General features: G+C 41.5%; 1 protein-coding gene across 6 annotated transcripts in view; it reads left to right on the top strand.

The window, feature by feature from the left end:
- PATZ1 (POZ/BTB and AT hook containing zinc finger 1) overlaps positions 1-15966 on the top strand; it is a 24179-nt gene continuing 8213 nt past the window's right edge. For 2 of the 6 annotated variants that reach the window (XM_004934372.5, XM_004934371.5), the window contains exons 1-5: positions 1-1665; positions 3957-4020; positions 7355-7426; positions 9781-9952; positions 15489-15626. In XM_004934372.5, the coding sequence (XP_004934429.1) occupies positions 386-1665; positions 3957-4020; positions 7355-7426; positions 9781-9952; positions 15489-15626 (1726 nt within the window). In that variant the 5' untranslated portion in view covers positions 1-385. The remainder of the gene's footprint in view (positions 1666-3956; positions 4021-7354; positions 7427-9780; positions 9953-15488; positions 15627-15966) is intronic. The other 4 variants (XM_004934374.5, XM_004934373.5, XM_004934376.5 and 1 more) reach the window with 3 other exon arrangements.

Here is a 15966-nt window from a genome sequence, read left to right on the forward strand (position 1 = left end):
ATCTTTCCTCCGCTCCAAACACACAGGGACGGACGGAGCCGGCAGCCCGGAGCCGCGGCCGCCCGAGCCCCCTCCCTCCCCGCTCGCCGCCGCCGCGCCGCGCACGCCCCTTCCCGCGGCGGCCTCCGCGGCCGCAGCGCCTCGTGGCGGCCGGACCCGGGCGGAGCTCCCGCGCCGGCGGCCGCGGCGGCCCCGCGCGGCGCGCGCCCCTCCGCCGCCCGAGCCTTTTGTCTCGCCCCCCCCCGCCATCCCTTCGCGCTGTGCAGGGAGCGCAGCGCGCGCCGCCGCCGTCGGCCCGGACAGGGGCGGGGAGCAGGAGGCGGCGCGCGCCGCCGGGCGTGAGAGCGCGCGCCCCCTGCGGGCGCCAGCGGGGCGGCGCAGCCCCATGGAGCGGGTGAGCGAGGCCGCCGCCTGCGGCCCCTCGTCGGGCTGCTACACGTACCAGGTGAGCCGGCACAGCGCCGACATGCTGCACAGCCTCAACCAGCAGCGCAAGAACGGCGGCCGCTTCTGCGACGTGCTCCTGCGCGTGGGCGACGAGAGCTTCCCGGCGCACCGGGCGGTGCTGGCCGCCTGCAGCGAGTACTTCGAGTCGGTGTTCAGCGCGCAGCCGGGCGACGGAGCGGCCGGCGGTGGAGAAGGGGGCTCGGCGGAGGCGGCGGCGGCCGGCGGAGCCTCGGCGGCAGGCGGCGGGGCCCCCGGGGGGGGGCGGGAGCTGGAGATGCACACCATCAGCTCCAAGGTGTTCGGGGACATCCTGGACTTCGCCTATACCTCGCGCATCGTGGTGCGGCTGGAGAGCTTCCCGGAGCTCATGACGGCCGCCAAGTTCCTGCTGATGCGCTCTGTCATCGACATCTGCCAGGAGGTCATCAAGCAGTCCAACGTGCAGATCCTCGTGCCCCCCACGCGCCCCGACATCATGCTGTTCCGCCCAGGGGCCGCTGACCTCGGCTTCCCTCTCGACATGACCAACGGCGCCACGCTGGCGCCCAATGGCAATGGCATTGCAGGCATGCCCGAAGACGAGGCCACGCGGGCTGCGCTCACCGCGGCACAGTCCTCCCTGCCCGTGCTGCAGGGTGTGGACCGCCTGCCCATGGTGGCAGGACCCCTTTCCCCACCGCTGCTGGCCTCACCCTTCCAGAATGTTGCTGCTAGTGCCCCCACCTTAGGTACCAAGCGGGGCAGAGGCCGTCCCCGTAAAGCCAACCTCTTGGACTCCATGATGTTTGGGGCCCCGGGTGGACTGCGGGAGGCTGGCATCCTGCCATGTGGCCTCTGCGGAAAGGTTTTCACTGATGCCAATCGGCTTCGTCAGCACGAGGCTCAGCATGGGGTGACGAGCTTGCAGCTGGGTTACATAGACATCCCACCACCCAGACTGGGTGAAAATGGCATCCCTGGCCAGGACGACCCCGACGCGCCCAGAAAAAGAAGCAGGACAAGGAAACAGGTGGCATGTGACATCTGTGGCAAGATCTTTCGGGACGTGTACCACCTGAATCGGCACAAGCTGTCGCACTCTGGTGAGAAGCCTTACTCTTGTCCAGTGTGCGGGTTACGGTTCAAGCGGAAAGACAGGATGTCCTATCATGTTCGATCCCACGATGGCTCAGTGGGAAAGCCCTACATCTGCCAGAGCTGCGGGAAAGGCTTTTCCAGGTAAGAGAGAACTTCCAAGGATTGTAGACGCAGAGACCTAGGAAGTTGTCTTCCCATCCCTTGGGAACAATTTGTACATAGGGTAGTTTGGCTGTTCCAATTTAAAATGTCTTGAGAAATGAGACTTTCATCATTTCCGCTGGGAGGCTGTACTGAGTCTCTCAAAAGGATCTAAAAGTAATTAAGACACAGATCCGGGAGTCCGTTGGCTCCTGGGTAAACATCCCCAGCTCTGTCCCAGACCCGTGTACACATCAGGCGGTCCCTCCCTCAGATGACAGTTCTGAGAAATGGGTCTCCCTAGTAGTTACCTGTCTCACTGTAGTGTCTGGAGACTCCTGATTTGTAGGTAGTTGGAAGGTGCTGTTGAAGTGCAAAATATTAATACATCTCAAGTTTATTATTTTTCTCGTATCCATTTTAAATTTTCTTTTTTCTTAACTTCCCTTCATTTCTCTTAGTTCGTAATGTTTTTTATCACCCAAATGTGAAGGAAGAGGTGAGATTTCAAAGGCTGCAGCATCAAGTATCTTTTAATACATGATCTTTGTGTCCTTTGGGTTTACATCCTTCTGAAGGGGATCCTGTTTCTGCCCTGCAACATACGTAAGATCTGTGCATTTAATGTTGCTGCTTTTTTTGTTGTCACTGTTTGTGGGAGTTAATATAAGTTTGAGGCTAGGAGCTTGGGGGTGGGGGGTGCATCCATGCCGTGTTCCCCTTGTAGCTGCACTCTGCTTCTGTCTGCAGTTGTTGACTCAGCAGGAGAGAGGGATTTGACACAGGAGAATGAATCAAAAGCTGACAGGGGTTGTCCCAGCTGTACACGTGGGAAGTGTGTGCCTGCTAGCCCTCCTGTTGGTAGAGCAGAGCTTTTTGTTACTGGGATAAATTAAGGAAACATAGATTACTTCTTTTTCCCCCTCCCTCTTCTTCTTCCCCTTCTTTTCTAAAATCAGCAATAATTAGGGGATGCCCCTTATTCAGGACTGCAAATTTAGTGATGGGAAATCATAAGCTGGAAGTGGGAGCTAAAAGCAAATTGTGCTTTTTACTACAGTCTACCTGTGATCATTGCCAAATTTTATCATTTTTGTTCAAGCTTAAAAATTTACTGTTGCTGTATGAAAGGCTTTTGTCAACAAGGAGGTGAAAAATACATGTTGAGTTCTCCTTGTTTCCAATAACTGAAAATATGAGCAAGCAGGTACACTGTTATGAAAATAAACCCCCAAAATACCCATCTTTTTAAAATCGAAGCACGGAAAGTAGAGAACCTTTCTTAAGATGCAGTATTCAGTTACAGGAGCTGTCAGAGGAAAGCTGGAAGCGTGATGCCCGACTTTAGTGCCCTTTCCTCCAGCGAGTAGTGCAGCGGCGCGGCCACCAGGCTGGCAGCACCTGGGAGGACCCCAATCCGTCTGTCTGTTTGGTTGCACGGCCCCAGCCCACCACAGCGCCGGCTCCAGCAGCACAGCTTGGGCTCTGCTGTCCGCAGTGCGTGAATTCCACCCCGCGCACTCCCATTGGCGCAGCTGGAGAGCTGGGGGAGGAGAGGGTGGAGAACTTGTTTCCAAGCAGTTTTGGGCTCATACAATGAAAAGCTTTCTTCCCACTAAGAGAAACTCCCATCAGGAAAATCTGCAGCTATTCAGTCTTCTCAAAGTAGGCTTTACCAATTGCAAAGAATGGTCTAACTTTTTTTCAGTAATAATTTGCTCTTCCATTGCACCTTCTAGTTGGGACCTTCAGAGCGCTTTGTTTGTATTGACACAGTCTCTCCACCACGTTGTGAGTTAGGACAGTTTTGTTTTTTTTTTTTGTCTTGCTGATGAAGAATGTCACAGCAACAGAGTGTAGAGTCAGTCTTTTTGCACAGAGGTGCTTAAAGTTGGCTTCTTATGTCTGTGTTTGGGACATAAATCAGAAGGGGCTAATATTCAAATATCTGGCAGTGGTAAACCTGACCACCCTGATGGTCGGGGTCTGAATAGGATTTTGGAAGGGGACATGCAGGTTTGAAAATTGCAGCTCGTATTTCCTGTTTGCTTTGTTTGTTCAGTCAGAGCTTCTTTGCAAGAACATGCTGCTTTTTTAGCAAGTTGGAGAAAATACTTAAGGTAGAGCCCCAGTTGTTGGTGGTTCTGGTTCTTGGAAAGTTAAATGTCACAGCATCTGTAATAGATCCACCACAGGGATTGTCTCCTTTTTTTTTTTTTTTTTTTTTGTTAAAATTGTACGTTTATTTTTAGTATTTGTTTTAAGTGTGCATATGTGTATTTTCTTTTAAGGCCAGACCACTTGAATGGACACATCAAACAGGTGCATACCTCAGAGAGACCTCACAAGTGTCAGGTAGGAGCCGGAGAGGTTTACACTGATATATGGCTTATCTTTGTATTAAGGTCTTAGATTTGTAAATGTGCAGAGAATTACTAAGTATCAATAGAAATACCACCTGTGTGTGAATTGGAATAAGTATTTGGAAGTAAGTGTTCTGCCATGATAGCTGCTTAACATTCCTCCTGTCCTCCAGTCCCTTGTGCTGCTTTGGTCCTCCTGCTTCCCTCCGCTTCTGCAACATGTTCTTCCCTACTGCTCCACTGTTCTTCCCTGCTGCTGACCCTCCCCAGATCTCTTGCCCACTCACCTTGTCCCTGAGCTTAAGTCAATGTCACAGAGAATGCCCTCTTTTTCCCACCCTCCTCTTTCCCACTCTGTTGCAGTTACCAGCAGAAGGCTCCAATGTTGACCTGGTTTGTTGTTCTTTTTAGAATAATTTCAAATAAAATTAATAAATTATTGCCACTTCCCAGGATGCTCTTTTTATCACATAGCATTCAGAACATTGCACTGAGCAAAATTGGAAGCTTTTTTTTTCCCTCCCAGTGAGAGCATAGATAATATGGGCACAGTATTGTTTCAGTGTCTTTGTAATATGATGTCACAAAGTAGTATGTACATATATACATATTTCTTACTTTACAGTAAGTTAATAATTCATTGAGGTTTGAATGAACAAATCAAGAGAGAAATTTTGTAATTCATTTGTATAGAGATTTAAAAGGTGCCTGGAGGTGTTAATTAAAACCAAAGTTAAGAACCAGCTTCCATTATCACCCACTGTCTTCACAAAGTTGTTAGGCAAACTTCTAAAACATTTGTTGGGCTAATAGTCTGCATGGTTGTTCTCTGAAGAAAGGCTTGGTTATCTATTGATTTTAAGAAAGATTGAGCATGATAACTTCATTTTCTTTGAAGACAGAAAAGTTAGAACATTTTTTTTCCTTCTGAAGTTTTTAACGTTTTATGAACCTCGTCAATCCCACATGACCGCTGCCTCCTAATATGCACTTGTTTCCATCTCCTGACACACCTTTGCTATGTTTTCTCCAAACTGTGAGAGTTTTGAAAGGTTTTTGTGGCTTTAATAATCCCTTGAACAGACTTTTGGATGTGTAGAGCCATATAAAGGTTTCTGTTGCCCTCAGTAAGATCTGCAGGAGCTCAGCACCTTTGTAAATCAGGCCATAGAGCCTTCATGCTGATTTTACTCTTTATAAGAAACCTTAGATTGATTTGAACTTATTAAGATGATTTAGGGGTATAGATTTATATAAATTGGAAAGTTCTGCTTGCAAAAAAGATCTCACACTTTGGGGATGGATAGCAAGGGGTCTGAGTGGATAAACTGAGGATAACTGAAAATTTTGTCCTTAAGCATATGTTTGTTTGCAGGTGTGAAAGTAATACTTAGGTCTCAATATAACCAGAAACTTGAGTCTTTTGCTAGTTGGTATCAAGATTACTGAATACATGCAATTAATGAATAACACTGATGAGCATGAATTGTCCTTTACCAGCTGATACTTAATAGTTTTCTTTATAGTTTTCATATCAATTTAAGAGGACTAAATATAAACTGTGCAAGTGTGAATCAGAGGGTACACTAAGAGCTGGAAAGTCAAGAAATACAGAAGCATATTGTGCAGCCAAGCTCAACTCTTATCTCCTTGCGCACATGTATTCTGTGATAGTATTTTCTAAGAACTGTCTTTCTCATTATGCATTTGCTGTTTAAAGTCCTGTGACATTATATGCATTGTTTATTTCAGTTAGAAGCTATAATCTATAGATTACAAGCACAAGGACAGAGTTGAGATTGTCATTTCTAGCTTGATTTGTTCTTCATTTTTGAATGCTTAACTCTGCAAAGTTAATAATTCATTAATCTTAACATGTAGGATGTTTGTTAAAGAGCTGCTGTGTGTCTTTGAAAAAAGACTTAACAATATCCTGTCAAATGAGGAAAACCTTGAGTATGCCTGGATTTAGATATATGTTATACAAACCATACAGAGGGATGCCATACACTGAAAATTGTGTCAAATCTAAAAGCTTGTACATCGATTGATAAAGTTCTCCTTCTGGTTATCTCATAACCAGTAGCACTTTTGTTCTATGACATGTATCAAGACAGAGTACCTGGCCACTAATAAGGAAAATAGCTTAATATTGGCTTGTTTTTTTTCCAGGTTTTTGTTCTCGTTTTCATTGGTTTCATTTGGCAAGCCAGCCCCTGTGAGAGTAGGCCAAGCATTGAGCATCCTTTTTGAATCTGTCAAGTTCCTGTTGAAAATTCCTGTTATTGTCATGCTTTGTTAATGTTTATGACAAAAGAGTGGTCTTTAGGTAAACAGATAGGCCTTCCAGAATCTTCTGTCCTATTGACATTCTTGGAAGTAATGTGATGCTGTAATTTAAACAAAATCCACTGGCTGATTTCCCTGAATCCTTGTGTATCTTTACACACCAGTGGATATCTAATGTTTTATTTGTATGGCATCATGGTATATTTTGGACTACAAAACAAAAGAGGGAGGTTGTCAACCCAACTTTAGAACAAACAAAAAGAAACTGGGAGAAGCAGGATGGTTGTAAGTTGAACGTAACTGCAACAGCTACAGCTCAGCACACAATCCTGCGCTCAGTCTCCCTAAAGTAATAGTTGGGCTTCACAGACATTTGAAAAACCCCCCTAACTTCCAGCACCTGTAGCACCCCATGCCACACAAAGACCTGATTCCAGCTTTTTCATTACTGTTAAAATAGATACAGAAAGGGGAAGACCTCCACAGACCAGGGCATCTCAGGAAACTGATCCAAGAAGTCGCACTGGTGTCCAGACCAGACACCAAATAGCACTCTGGCTGTATTTCCCTTGTGCTGTTGCACTGTTGATTTTTTTTCTTCTTTTTTTCTTTAAACTTATGTTTGAGTTCCAGATAAAAGAGAAGGGGTAAGTCAGTGTTATGGCCATAAGGGACAGGTCGGTTTGCTGGCTCACCATGGGAAGACATAAGGATGTATTGTTGGTTTTTGAGTGTGATTGGTATAGAAGTTAGGCTGCAGTTCTGTGGACGAGAAAGAAAAAGGGGAGAAACAAGAAGTTTGTTCCTTCTGTGAGACAAGAGAAAGGTTGTTCTTCTGGCAACTTAAGTTATTAAAAAAAAAAAAAAGAGAGAGAGAGAGAAAAATACAAGCTAAGTTAAAGCAGAGCTTTTGTTAAAGAAAGATATCTATTTAAATAAACCTAAAATTGGCATCCCAAGTCCAGTGCTTTTCCCATTGATTTCAATGCAGAATGAGTTTCTTCCTGTCCTAATTTCTCTTACTTCCTGCCTATTAGCAGGAAAATGGCAGCCACCATGGAATAAGCTCAGAGACATCCACAGCCATAGAAAAGTTGAAACTTCAAGAGGTATTTCTTCAACAATGTTTTTTAAACTTTATATATATATATATATATATTCTTTTTGATCTATTTATATACCTTTGCAATGTTTGATAGGAAAGCACTGGAGTTTTCTTCTATGATTAACAATTAATGATAAATACTTAGTACTCATTTAGCACTTCACATCTTTTATAAAATAAAACTTTTTACTTTTTTTTTTCCTCTATACTTTTTATAAATATTAACTATTTGAATATTAACTTTGGGGTTTCCTTTAATTATAGTCCTATCTCCCATCGTTATGATTCAGCTAAACTGGTTCTTGCTTTCTCCACTGGACTGATTATTTTTTTTATAGCTTCTTCACAGATGTATTTGCTATATAGCTTATCCAAAGGTGAACTTTACAAAACTCAGCAGCAACACATAAATGATTATATTGCCTTTCTCTAAGCTTTCAACTTGCTCACTTCAATATGGGACAGATACAATTTTACTTCTGGCATCCGTGTATTTATGTGGTTTGTCTCTGGTCTGCTTTATAAACTAATGCACTCCCAATGCTTTTGTATAGACACTCACTGTGGCTCAATATTACTAGAGTAACTGATGATGGGTCTTTTGGCTGTCATCCTTGATCGTCTGGTTATATACTTTTAGTTGATATCCAATGGATTGATTAGCATCAGTGCTGGAATCCTAACTTAACTGAGCGTTTACCTCTAATAACATTTAAGTAAGTGAAAGCTGCACCTCTTTTGCTCAGCGCTGTGTCCTGAGATTTCAAATACAGAGAAATCTTTCATTTTTAAGAATTTGCCTCTTAATCTTCACTGCTTGTGATTTATGATTCTTTGTCTGGTGAGCTTAGCTAAACTCTGTGTATCATGGAAATTCAGATAATTTTACTGTTGCTCTTTTAAGTACATTAAGTCCTGATCCAGTGAGGTGCTAAGTCTTGTGCTCGCTGCCGAGTAGCCTAAGCTCCATGGGAATTTACTTCACTTAAGCATCTCACAGGGTCAAATGAATCTAAAGCCTGTTGAAATTGATAGGTACTTTTCAGCTGCCTTTAGTGTTTTATGGGTCAAGCTGTTGACTGACTAAATTACACAAAATTGTGTAGGTTACCCTTATCTGTATTTATCAATTTCATTTATCTAAAGTTGTAATTTTGTAATTTTACTAAGATTGTTAATTTAACAAGCCTATCTCTGGTGAAAGAGTTCTTTAACTGCACCCTGATACTTGAAATGTCAGAATGTATCCAGTTCCCAAGTCACTTAATTTTCTTATATTATCTCTTAGGGGACTCTGGTTATACATCTTAAACCTGCATTATTTTATATAAAGGTGTGGTATAAACCAAACACTCTGCACTCTGGGATGTCACTGTTGCTCACTTGACCTGGTCATTCTAACACATACCTGCTTTTGTTTTCCTTCTTGCACTTGTGAGCAGTGGTTTTGGACAATAATAACTTGTACAGTGTATTACTGATGGTTTATTATTTTCATTCACGTTAGAAATACAGCAAGCCTTTCAGAACTGACAGTCTGTTGTAGTAGGCATATCCATAGTCTGCACAGCTGCCACTTGCTGTGATTATGAACATGGGAGGGAACTGTCTCTCATCTGTCATACAGATTACCTCTGGGAAGTGGGCATGTAGAACCAATATTATCTCATGCCAGATCAAGCTTGTTTCATGGTAATAAGTGAGATATGATAGCTTGATCAGGGGTAAGTTTTAAACAGACTACATTGCTGTCCAGTTATTTTGATACCTGCTCACTTCTGAGGCTTCACTTCTGCACTTTGTCTGCACTGCTGCTGTGGGTACCAGGATGACTTTTCTACTGTCTTTTGTTTTTTCATCCCAGGCAATTCTCTGATGCTTTATTACAAGTCTTCTTAGTCCAAAGGGGAAATCCTCTATACTGAAGTCAGATTTTATCAGAGAATAAAATTTAGGAAAGTGTCTAAGAGGACATTTTGAGTGGTCTAAGTGATGTTAATGGCTCAGTGAAGTGGCAGAGTTTACTGTAATGCTACTTCTGTTATTAAATATTTCTTGGTATTAATATCTTCTTCCTCAGTGAGGAGCTAAGGCCTTAGAACTCTTATCTATATTGAAATATTATTATCTGTAGTACGTTAGAGCTGTTTTCTTGCTTTCTTAATTCTTGCAAGTAGTAGCCACACCTTGTGTGATATGTGGGTGATCGGAATTGTTAACTGGGGAAATGGCTTGTGTATCATGTAATTTGTATGTGCAGGGTCTGAGGTATTTACTCTAAAGAATACTAAATAGATTTGACAGTGTCAGTGCTTTTAGCAGAGTTGTTGAGTCACATGGTTCTCATTGTACCTGCAGACTTGTAACGCTTCCTTTGCCACGCGTGATCGACTGCGCTCACACCTAGCATGTCATGAAGACAAAGTTCCATGCCAGGTGTGTGGGAAGTACTTGCGGGCAGCATATATGGCAGATCATCTGAAGAAACATAGTGAAGGACCAAGCAATTTCTGCACTATCTGTAACCGAGGTAATGAAGAAACAATTTTTTTTTTATTTCAGTGGGTTGAGAGAATGCTTGAGGAAAGCTGTAAGGCTGTGTGACTGTCTGCAACAGGAGGAGGCTATACCGTGTATGTGTACATATTCTTTGCTCTTCGTATTGAATTCTTAACCTTGAAACTGGTGGAGCTATAGGTCTGGTCTTCTTACACAGTTGATAGTTCCCAAAGAACCTTACTGTAAGTCTGAAGCAAATTATTCTTAGACAATTTCAAGAATTTTATTTGCTAAGTGTCCAGATCACTATAAAATAACCACAATACATTGCCTTGTTCATCATGGACATTTTTTTCTGGTAACTGGTTGGAGCTGAGTCCCTGTGTTCAGTCTGGAAGAAGAATATTTGAAACACACATGAAGTTGAGAATTATGTACTGTACATAAAGGATCTACGTTATATTATCTTGTTAACCTGCTGGTACAGCAGTAGAGTCAAGCTGCTTCTTCCACTTCTCCCAAGAAATTGCTTTGTATTAACATCTATTTCAGAAGCAAGTCTCTTAAAGAGCACTAGAAATGTGCTTTACTTTTATTTGTGTAAATACAGCTTTTCAAGTTTTTCTGTTTTTAGTGCAGCCAAGTTGGAGAGACAGTTGTAGACTTAGGCTTTGTGGGATGTCAGGCAAGCTGGGCAAACTTTGGAAAGAAGAAGAAATAATTTTGACTTGCTAATACCTGTTTGCTTACATTTTTTGGAGTGATTAATAGTCAACTTCAAAATGTATTGCTGGCTCACACTCGTGTACATACCTAGTAAGTGTGCCAACATGTTGCTGCTGTGTTTGGGGATCTCTTTTTTTTCTGATGAGATGTTTTTTGGTAACGTGTGCTCCCATTCCTAATTTAAGGGAAGAGAAATGAAATCTTCTGGGAGAATTGAGTCAAATAATGTGAGGGCTGTAGGAGGTTTGAGATGACGAGCAGATGATGAGTAATGAGACATTCCGTTGTGAGGGAGGTGTTTCCAGTGGTTTAGCCATATGTTAGGTCCTGAAAATGATACTGACATTTTGATTAGATATGGTATCTGTGTTGAAAATCCTGAGGTTTTTAAGCTCCAGGTAGACAATGTGAAATGAGGCTCGGCGTCCTCTTTAGACAAAGGCCTCTCTTCTGAAATGCTGCTTAAGCTTATCCTGATTCTTTCTGTTGTAACAACATACAGCACATTATCCAAGATCCAGGTGCTATGCTGCTCTCCCTCAGGTGTACACGGTGCTAAACAAACACGTGTGGGTTGGGAGAAATTGTCATGTTTCCAGGGCTTATAAACTTGAGTTTCAACTCAACTACCACCAGATGTCACTGCGGCTCCTTTAATATTAAGCCCACATGACAAAGACAGATCCAGTGATTAAACAATGAAATGATTAAAAGGAGTATTCACATCTTACAGGCCTAGATGCACAGTAGGAATTTAAATAAAATAGAGGTTTTTTTTTTACAGCAAACTATTAGCAACTACTTTATTCTTATGGTTTATGTATTGCAAATGCGTTGCTGTGAATTCCATTATATGTCAGCACTTACAAACCACAACGAAACTGTTGAATTGTTGCTTAATATTTATCTTGTGTTAAAATTCATAGGAAGAGGAAGTTATAGACTGGCTTCCTCAACCAACTGTATTATGAGCATTGTTACATGCCATGAATTTTGATTACAGGTTTCCAATCCATGATATTGAGATTTTTTTAATCCAGAGTTTTCTAGAATCAAATTACAGTGTTTTTTGTTTAAAATAGATATCTTAAATTGTAGAGGCTGGAGACGTGAAGTACAGTGAAAAATGTATGCATCGGAAACCTCTATTTGATGGGCATTAGCACAATCAGAAGCTGCATGCTGCCCCCAGCTGTGACTGCTATGGCTACAATGCAGTTTTGGTTTTATTCTTCCCCCTGCTGACGTGCTGCTGTGTTTTCTAATTAGAACTTAACTAGTGCTGGATATAGTAATTGTCAAGCAGGAGGATGAAAATTTTTAAGAGCTGCTTGTAAAGGGAAGTAGGAGGCTGGCCCACCAAAAAAAACAAACAAGAAAAGTGGATGAAAAGGTGACTTATACCAATAAACTCATCCTAGTGTCAAAATCAGAGTGGGAAATACCAACTCTGAATCCTCACTTTACCCCATCAGGCTGATGGCTTTTCTGTAGAAGTTTATCGAGTGTTTTGTGTTCTCCTAAAGGCACGGTGGGTTTAGGAGAAAAGGAACTCAATGACTGAAAGTGGTCGCCAGTTGTGGATTATGTCATTCATGTGCCCAATTGCAAATTTTATGTATCTTACAAAAATGGCAGCATAGCGCCCAAAGCGACCATCTGTGAGTTGATTTTCTTCAGGTTATTTTCTTACTAAGGGTCTTTTTGCTTAGAGTAATTATGTAAGCAATTAAATCTTTTCTAATCAAGGGAGCTGTGTAGTGTTTTTTTCTGAGATTTTCTGATTTGTTTGTTTTGTTTTTAAAAAGTAATGCAACATGTGCTTATGGAAACTTAATCCTCACTTTTTAAGACTTTTTTATTTTTAATCGGTTTAAATCCAAAAGACTTGTTCCTGCTTACTTGTTACATAATATTCTCATAACCTTCCTAGGAAATTCATTTGCTTGTGGGGGCTTTTTCAAAGAACCTACGAGCTTAATGACTTTGGCAAGTCTGGAGCTGATGCTTTGCTGTCAGGTTTGCAACTTGGAACAGCCACTTTCTGTTTCAGACACGTGCATTGTTCACTTCACAGAAATCAAAGGAGTTTGGGGATGAGTGCATATTCCAATCCCGAGTTAAATTATTATTTTTACAATAAAGTGAATTATAGTATTTTTAATGGTGGATATTGAGCTGACTGAAGCTAGAAGCATTCTCCAAATGTTCTGGCTAAGTCCAAATCAGAATTTTTGAAGGAGGAGTATCCTACAGCTATTTCTGTAGCTGTCTCCTTGTGGATGTTACCTGAGGAAAGAATGAAGATTGGTTTTTTGTCAGTGCATGTTTTTAATGTTGATTACTTTGGAGTGAAGAAATAATCTGCTCTGCGAAGCTGTGAGCTGTGTATGGGTAAAGCAGTACATACTTTTATTTGAAAAACACTGCCACTTGGTGCTTTGCATTAGCTTGATCTTGTTTTTAAAGAGATTTTAGAAAGCAAAGAATTATTGATTGTGAATTCACCCCCATCTTCCTAGGACAGCTATTCCTCATTAAGGCCTAATGGAAAAAAAAAAAAAAAGCAGCACTGGGTGCTTCAGAAAAAAATAGGATAAAGCCAAAAAATCTCATTTCAAACAGTTTCTTATGAAGCAGTTGGCATTCTTCCTGCCTTGATAGAAGCTGATGACTCACATGTTCATCTGCCAAGTGCAGAAAGGGGAGCTAACACACTTTGCAGGCAGCTTTCATTATATAAAACAATGTATTCTACAAATAGAATTGCAGAGTTCAGAAAATTTACTGTATAGCAGAGATTACAACTCTAGATTTTCCTGCGTCAGTTGTAGTATAGAAAAACACTGAATAACTCTGTGTAGTCTTTTGTTAATGGTTAGCAGTAGGATTTCAATGTATTGCTACAGAAAGAAACTCATCTCAGTATGCGTGCAGTCATTAGACACGTAGGACATAAGGGAAATACCTTGGGTTGCATGTATCACCATTACATCTGTATGTTGTGTCCTTTTCTCTAGCAGTCAAACACCGGTTCTATCCATACCTGCAGTGAATTTTTGGGTTGTTTTTTTTTGTTTGTTTGTTTGTTTGTTTGTTTGGAAAAATAGATTCTCTTGCAGCTCAGTGACACATTCAGTACAGCATTTTGTGTCTGAGCATAGGTATTGCCTTACTTCAACAGAAAAATATCCTTACGTCAATTCCCTGGATGATTTTTCTGAGATGATTCTAATCCCATGTATTTTGAGAGTACTGTGTTCTCAGTTTCTTCTGTTTTGGTTTTCTTGCTGCATCTTAAATATTTTCCTTATGTTCATTTTCAACTCAGGGATCCACAGCAACTATCTCTTGTTCATTCTCAGCAACCTGCCCCTTTTCCCACCAGCAAGTTGCTGTGGAGTTCTGTCTTGCTCTGCATGTCCTGTGTATATAATTCTTAACTCCTGAACAGTCTGATCCTGGCTGTGCAGCGAGTATTCTGTTGGGTAGGCAGAAGGAATTCTAGTGTAAAGCCACATTTGTTACTACATTCAGCACCTAAAACTAACAGCTGCTGTCAGAAAACCCAACCAACATGTGTGCCGGTATTGCTTTTGCGTCTGTCCTAATATGTTATTATATCTCAGCAAATGCAGTTACATCACTGTAAAAATGGCTTTACAATAGTATATCTATTCATAAAGTGATATGAAAGTTCTGTTTCAAGGGCTGGTGCTGCAAATGCTGTATTGGTTTAAAAAGAATTAATCCAAGTCTGAGGTTATCTGCAGAACAGGAACCTGGAGCTCTGTGTCTGTGATTGTGGAACATGTATTTTGCTGTCCTTAAAGGAAAATGTTTCCAACATGAAAGTGCTATAATGTGGTTATTGGTAGTCTTACCTGTATAAAAATTGTTCAAAACTGTGTCCTCCATGTGCCTCATTTATAGCCCAAATGCTTCTAGTACTAACTACGAGTTTATTAAAATCTGAATTTTAAAATGTTTCAAAATATTTGTTAGATAGTTTATTATATTAAAGGAAAAGTTCTTATTTGTGAGAGTTAAGAATTAGAAAAAATAGCACATGAACAAATTAAAAGAAAAATGTTTTATTTAGAATTTGGTGTTTAAAATATGTGTTTTTGATTTGCATGGTTCAAGCAGCTAATAGAAATACTGACATTTCATTTTGATATATATATATTTTTTCTGTTAACTGTGGACAAAATATGAGTTTCAGTTTGGTTTTTAGAACTCAGGATGAGCTGAATGGGGAAAATAGTCTTCAAAAATTACTATACAACATAACTGTGTTCCTTAAAATCTGAATAGATTCAGCTTTCTGTCTGCTAGGATTGACTATAGATGCTGGAAACTAAGGGAAGGCACATTAAATTCTGAAGAGCTGTGTTACTAAATTGTATTCCTTTAGGTCTTAACTGCATAAAGTAAAATACTTTGAATTGTCTCGCAAAGTGTAAAAGAATTTTAAATTAAAAAAGAAGGTGAAGATGTGTAGGTGCCTTTTCGTGTCATGTCTCTTCTGCCTTTTTTTTTTCCCATAAAGTTTCATGTGTTCTGCTAGGACTGTATAGGATTTGTTTCTCAAGGAGGCTGTTGATCTTTCATCGTGACCTCCAACAAGCAAATGGTGTCTAATGAAAGATATGTATTGCATTCATTGTTTGATTATGTCTAGGGATGTACTTGAACATGTTGTAGGTAACCAGAAATCAAGCTAGTATAATGGCAACCTTGTAATAGGGAATAGGAGCAAGAAAAAGATGTAAAGAACAGGGAAGGCAGATGTGTGTCTTTGCTGATGGCAGGATCTCATCTCCTTTTATCTTGTTTAGGTTTCTCCTCTGCCTCCTACTTAAAGGTCCATGTTAAAACCCACCACGGTGTTCCCCTTCCCCAGGTCTCCAGGCACCAGGAATCCATCCCGAATGGGGGAGCAGCATTCCACTGCGTCAGAACATATGGCATCAAAGGCAAGAGACTTCCTGCTCTGCACCTTGCTTGTCTGTGCAGAACTTGGTGTTATGGGATGTTGGGCTGCTCATGAGAAAGAGGAGGGAAGGAGGGAGGAAGGACAGGAAAGATACTAGAAAGAAGCTGAGGAGCATGCAGAGAAATCACATAGCATGCAACATTTGTCATCAGTTAGCTGATTTAATATGCCTAGGAAAAAGCTGTGTTAGTTCATCTTGACCTAGGAGTAGTGTTTGCATTTTACCCAAGGGCTGCGAATCCTTGACAAGTCATAGTCTACTATACTTGAATCTTGTGTCAGTCAAACCATGTTTCGGATTTCCAGTGAAGGCAGAGAGA

Source organism: Gallus gallus, chromosome 15 (genome assembly GCF_016699485.2).
Source record: "Gallus gallus isolate bGalGal1 chromosome 15, bGalGal1.mat.broiler.GRCg7b, whole genome shotgun sequence".
Taxonomy (NCBI): domain Eukaryota; kingdom Metazoa; phylum Chordata; class Aves; order Galliformes; family Phasianidae; genus Gallus; species Gallus gallus.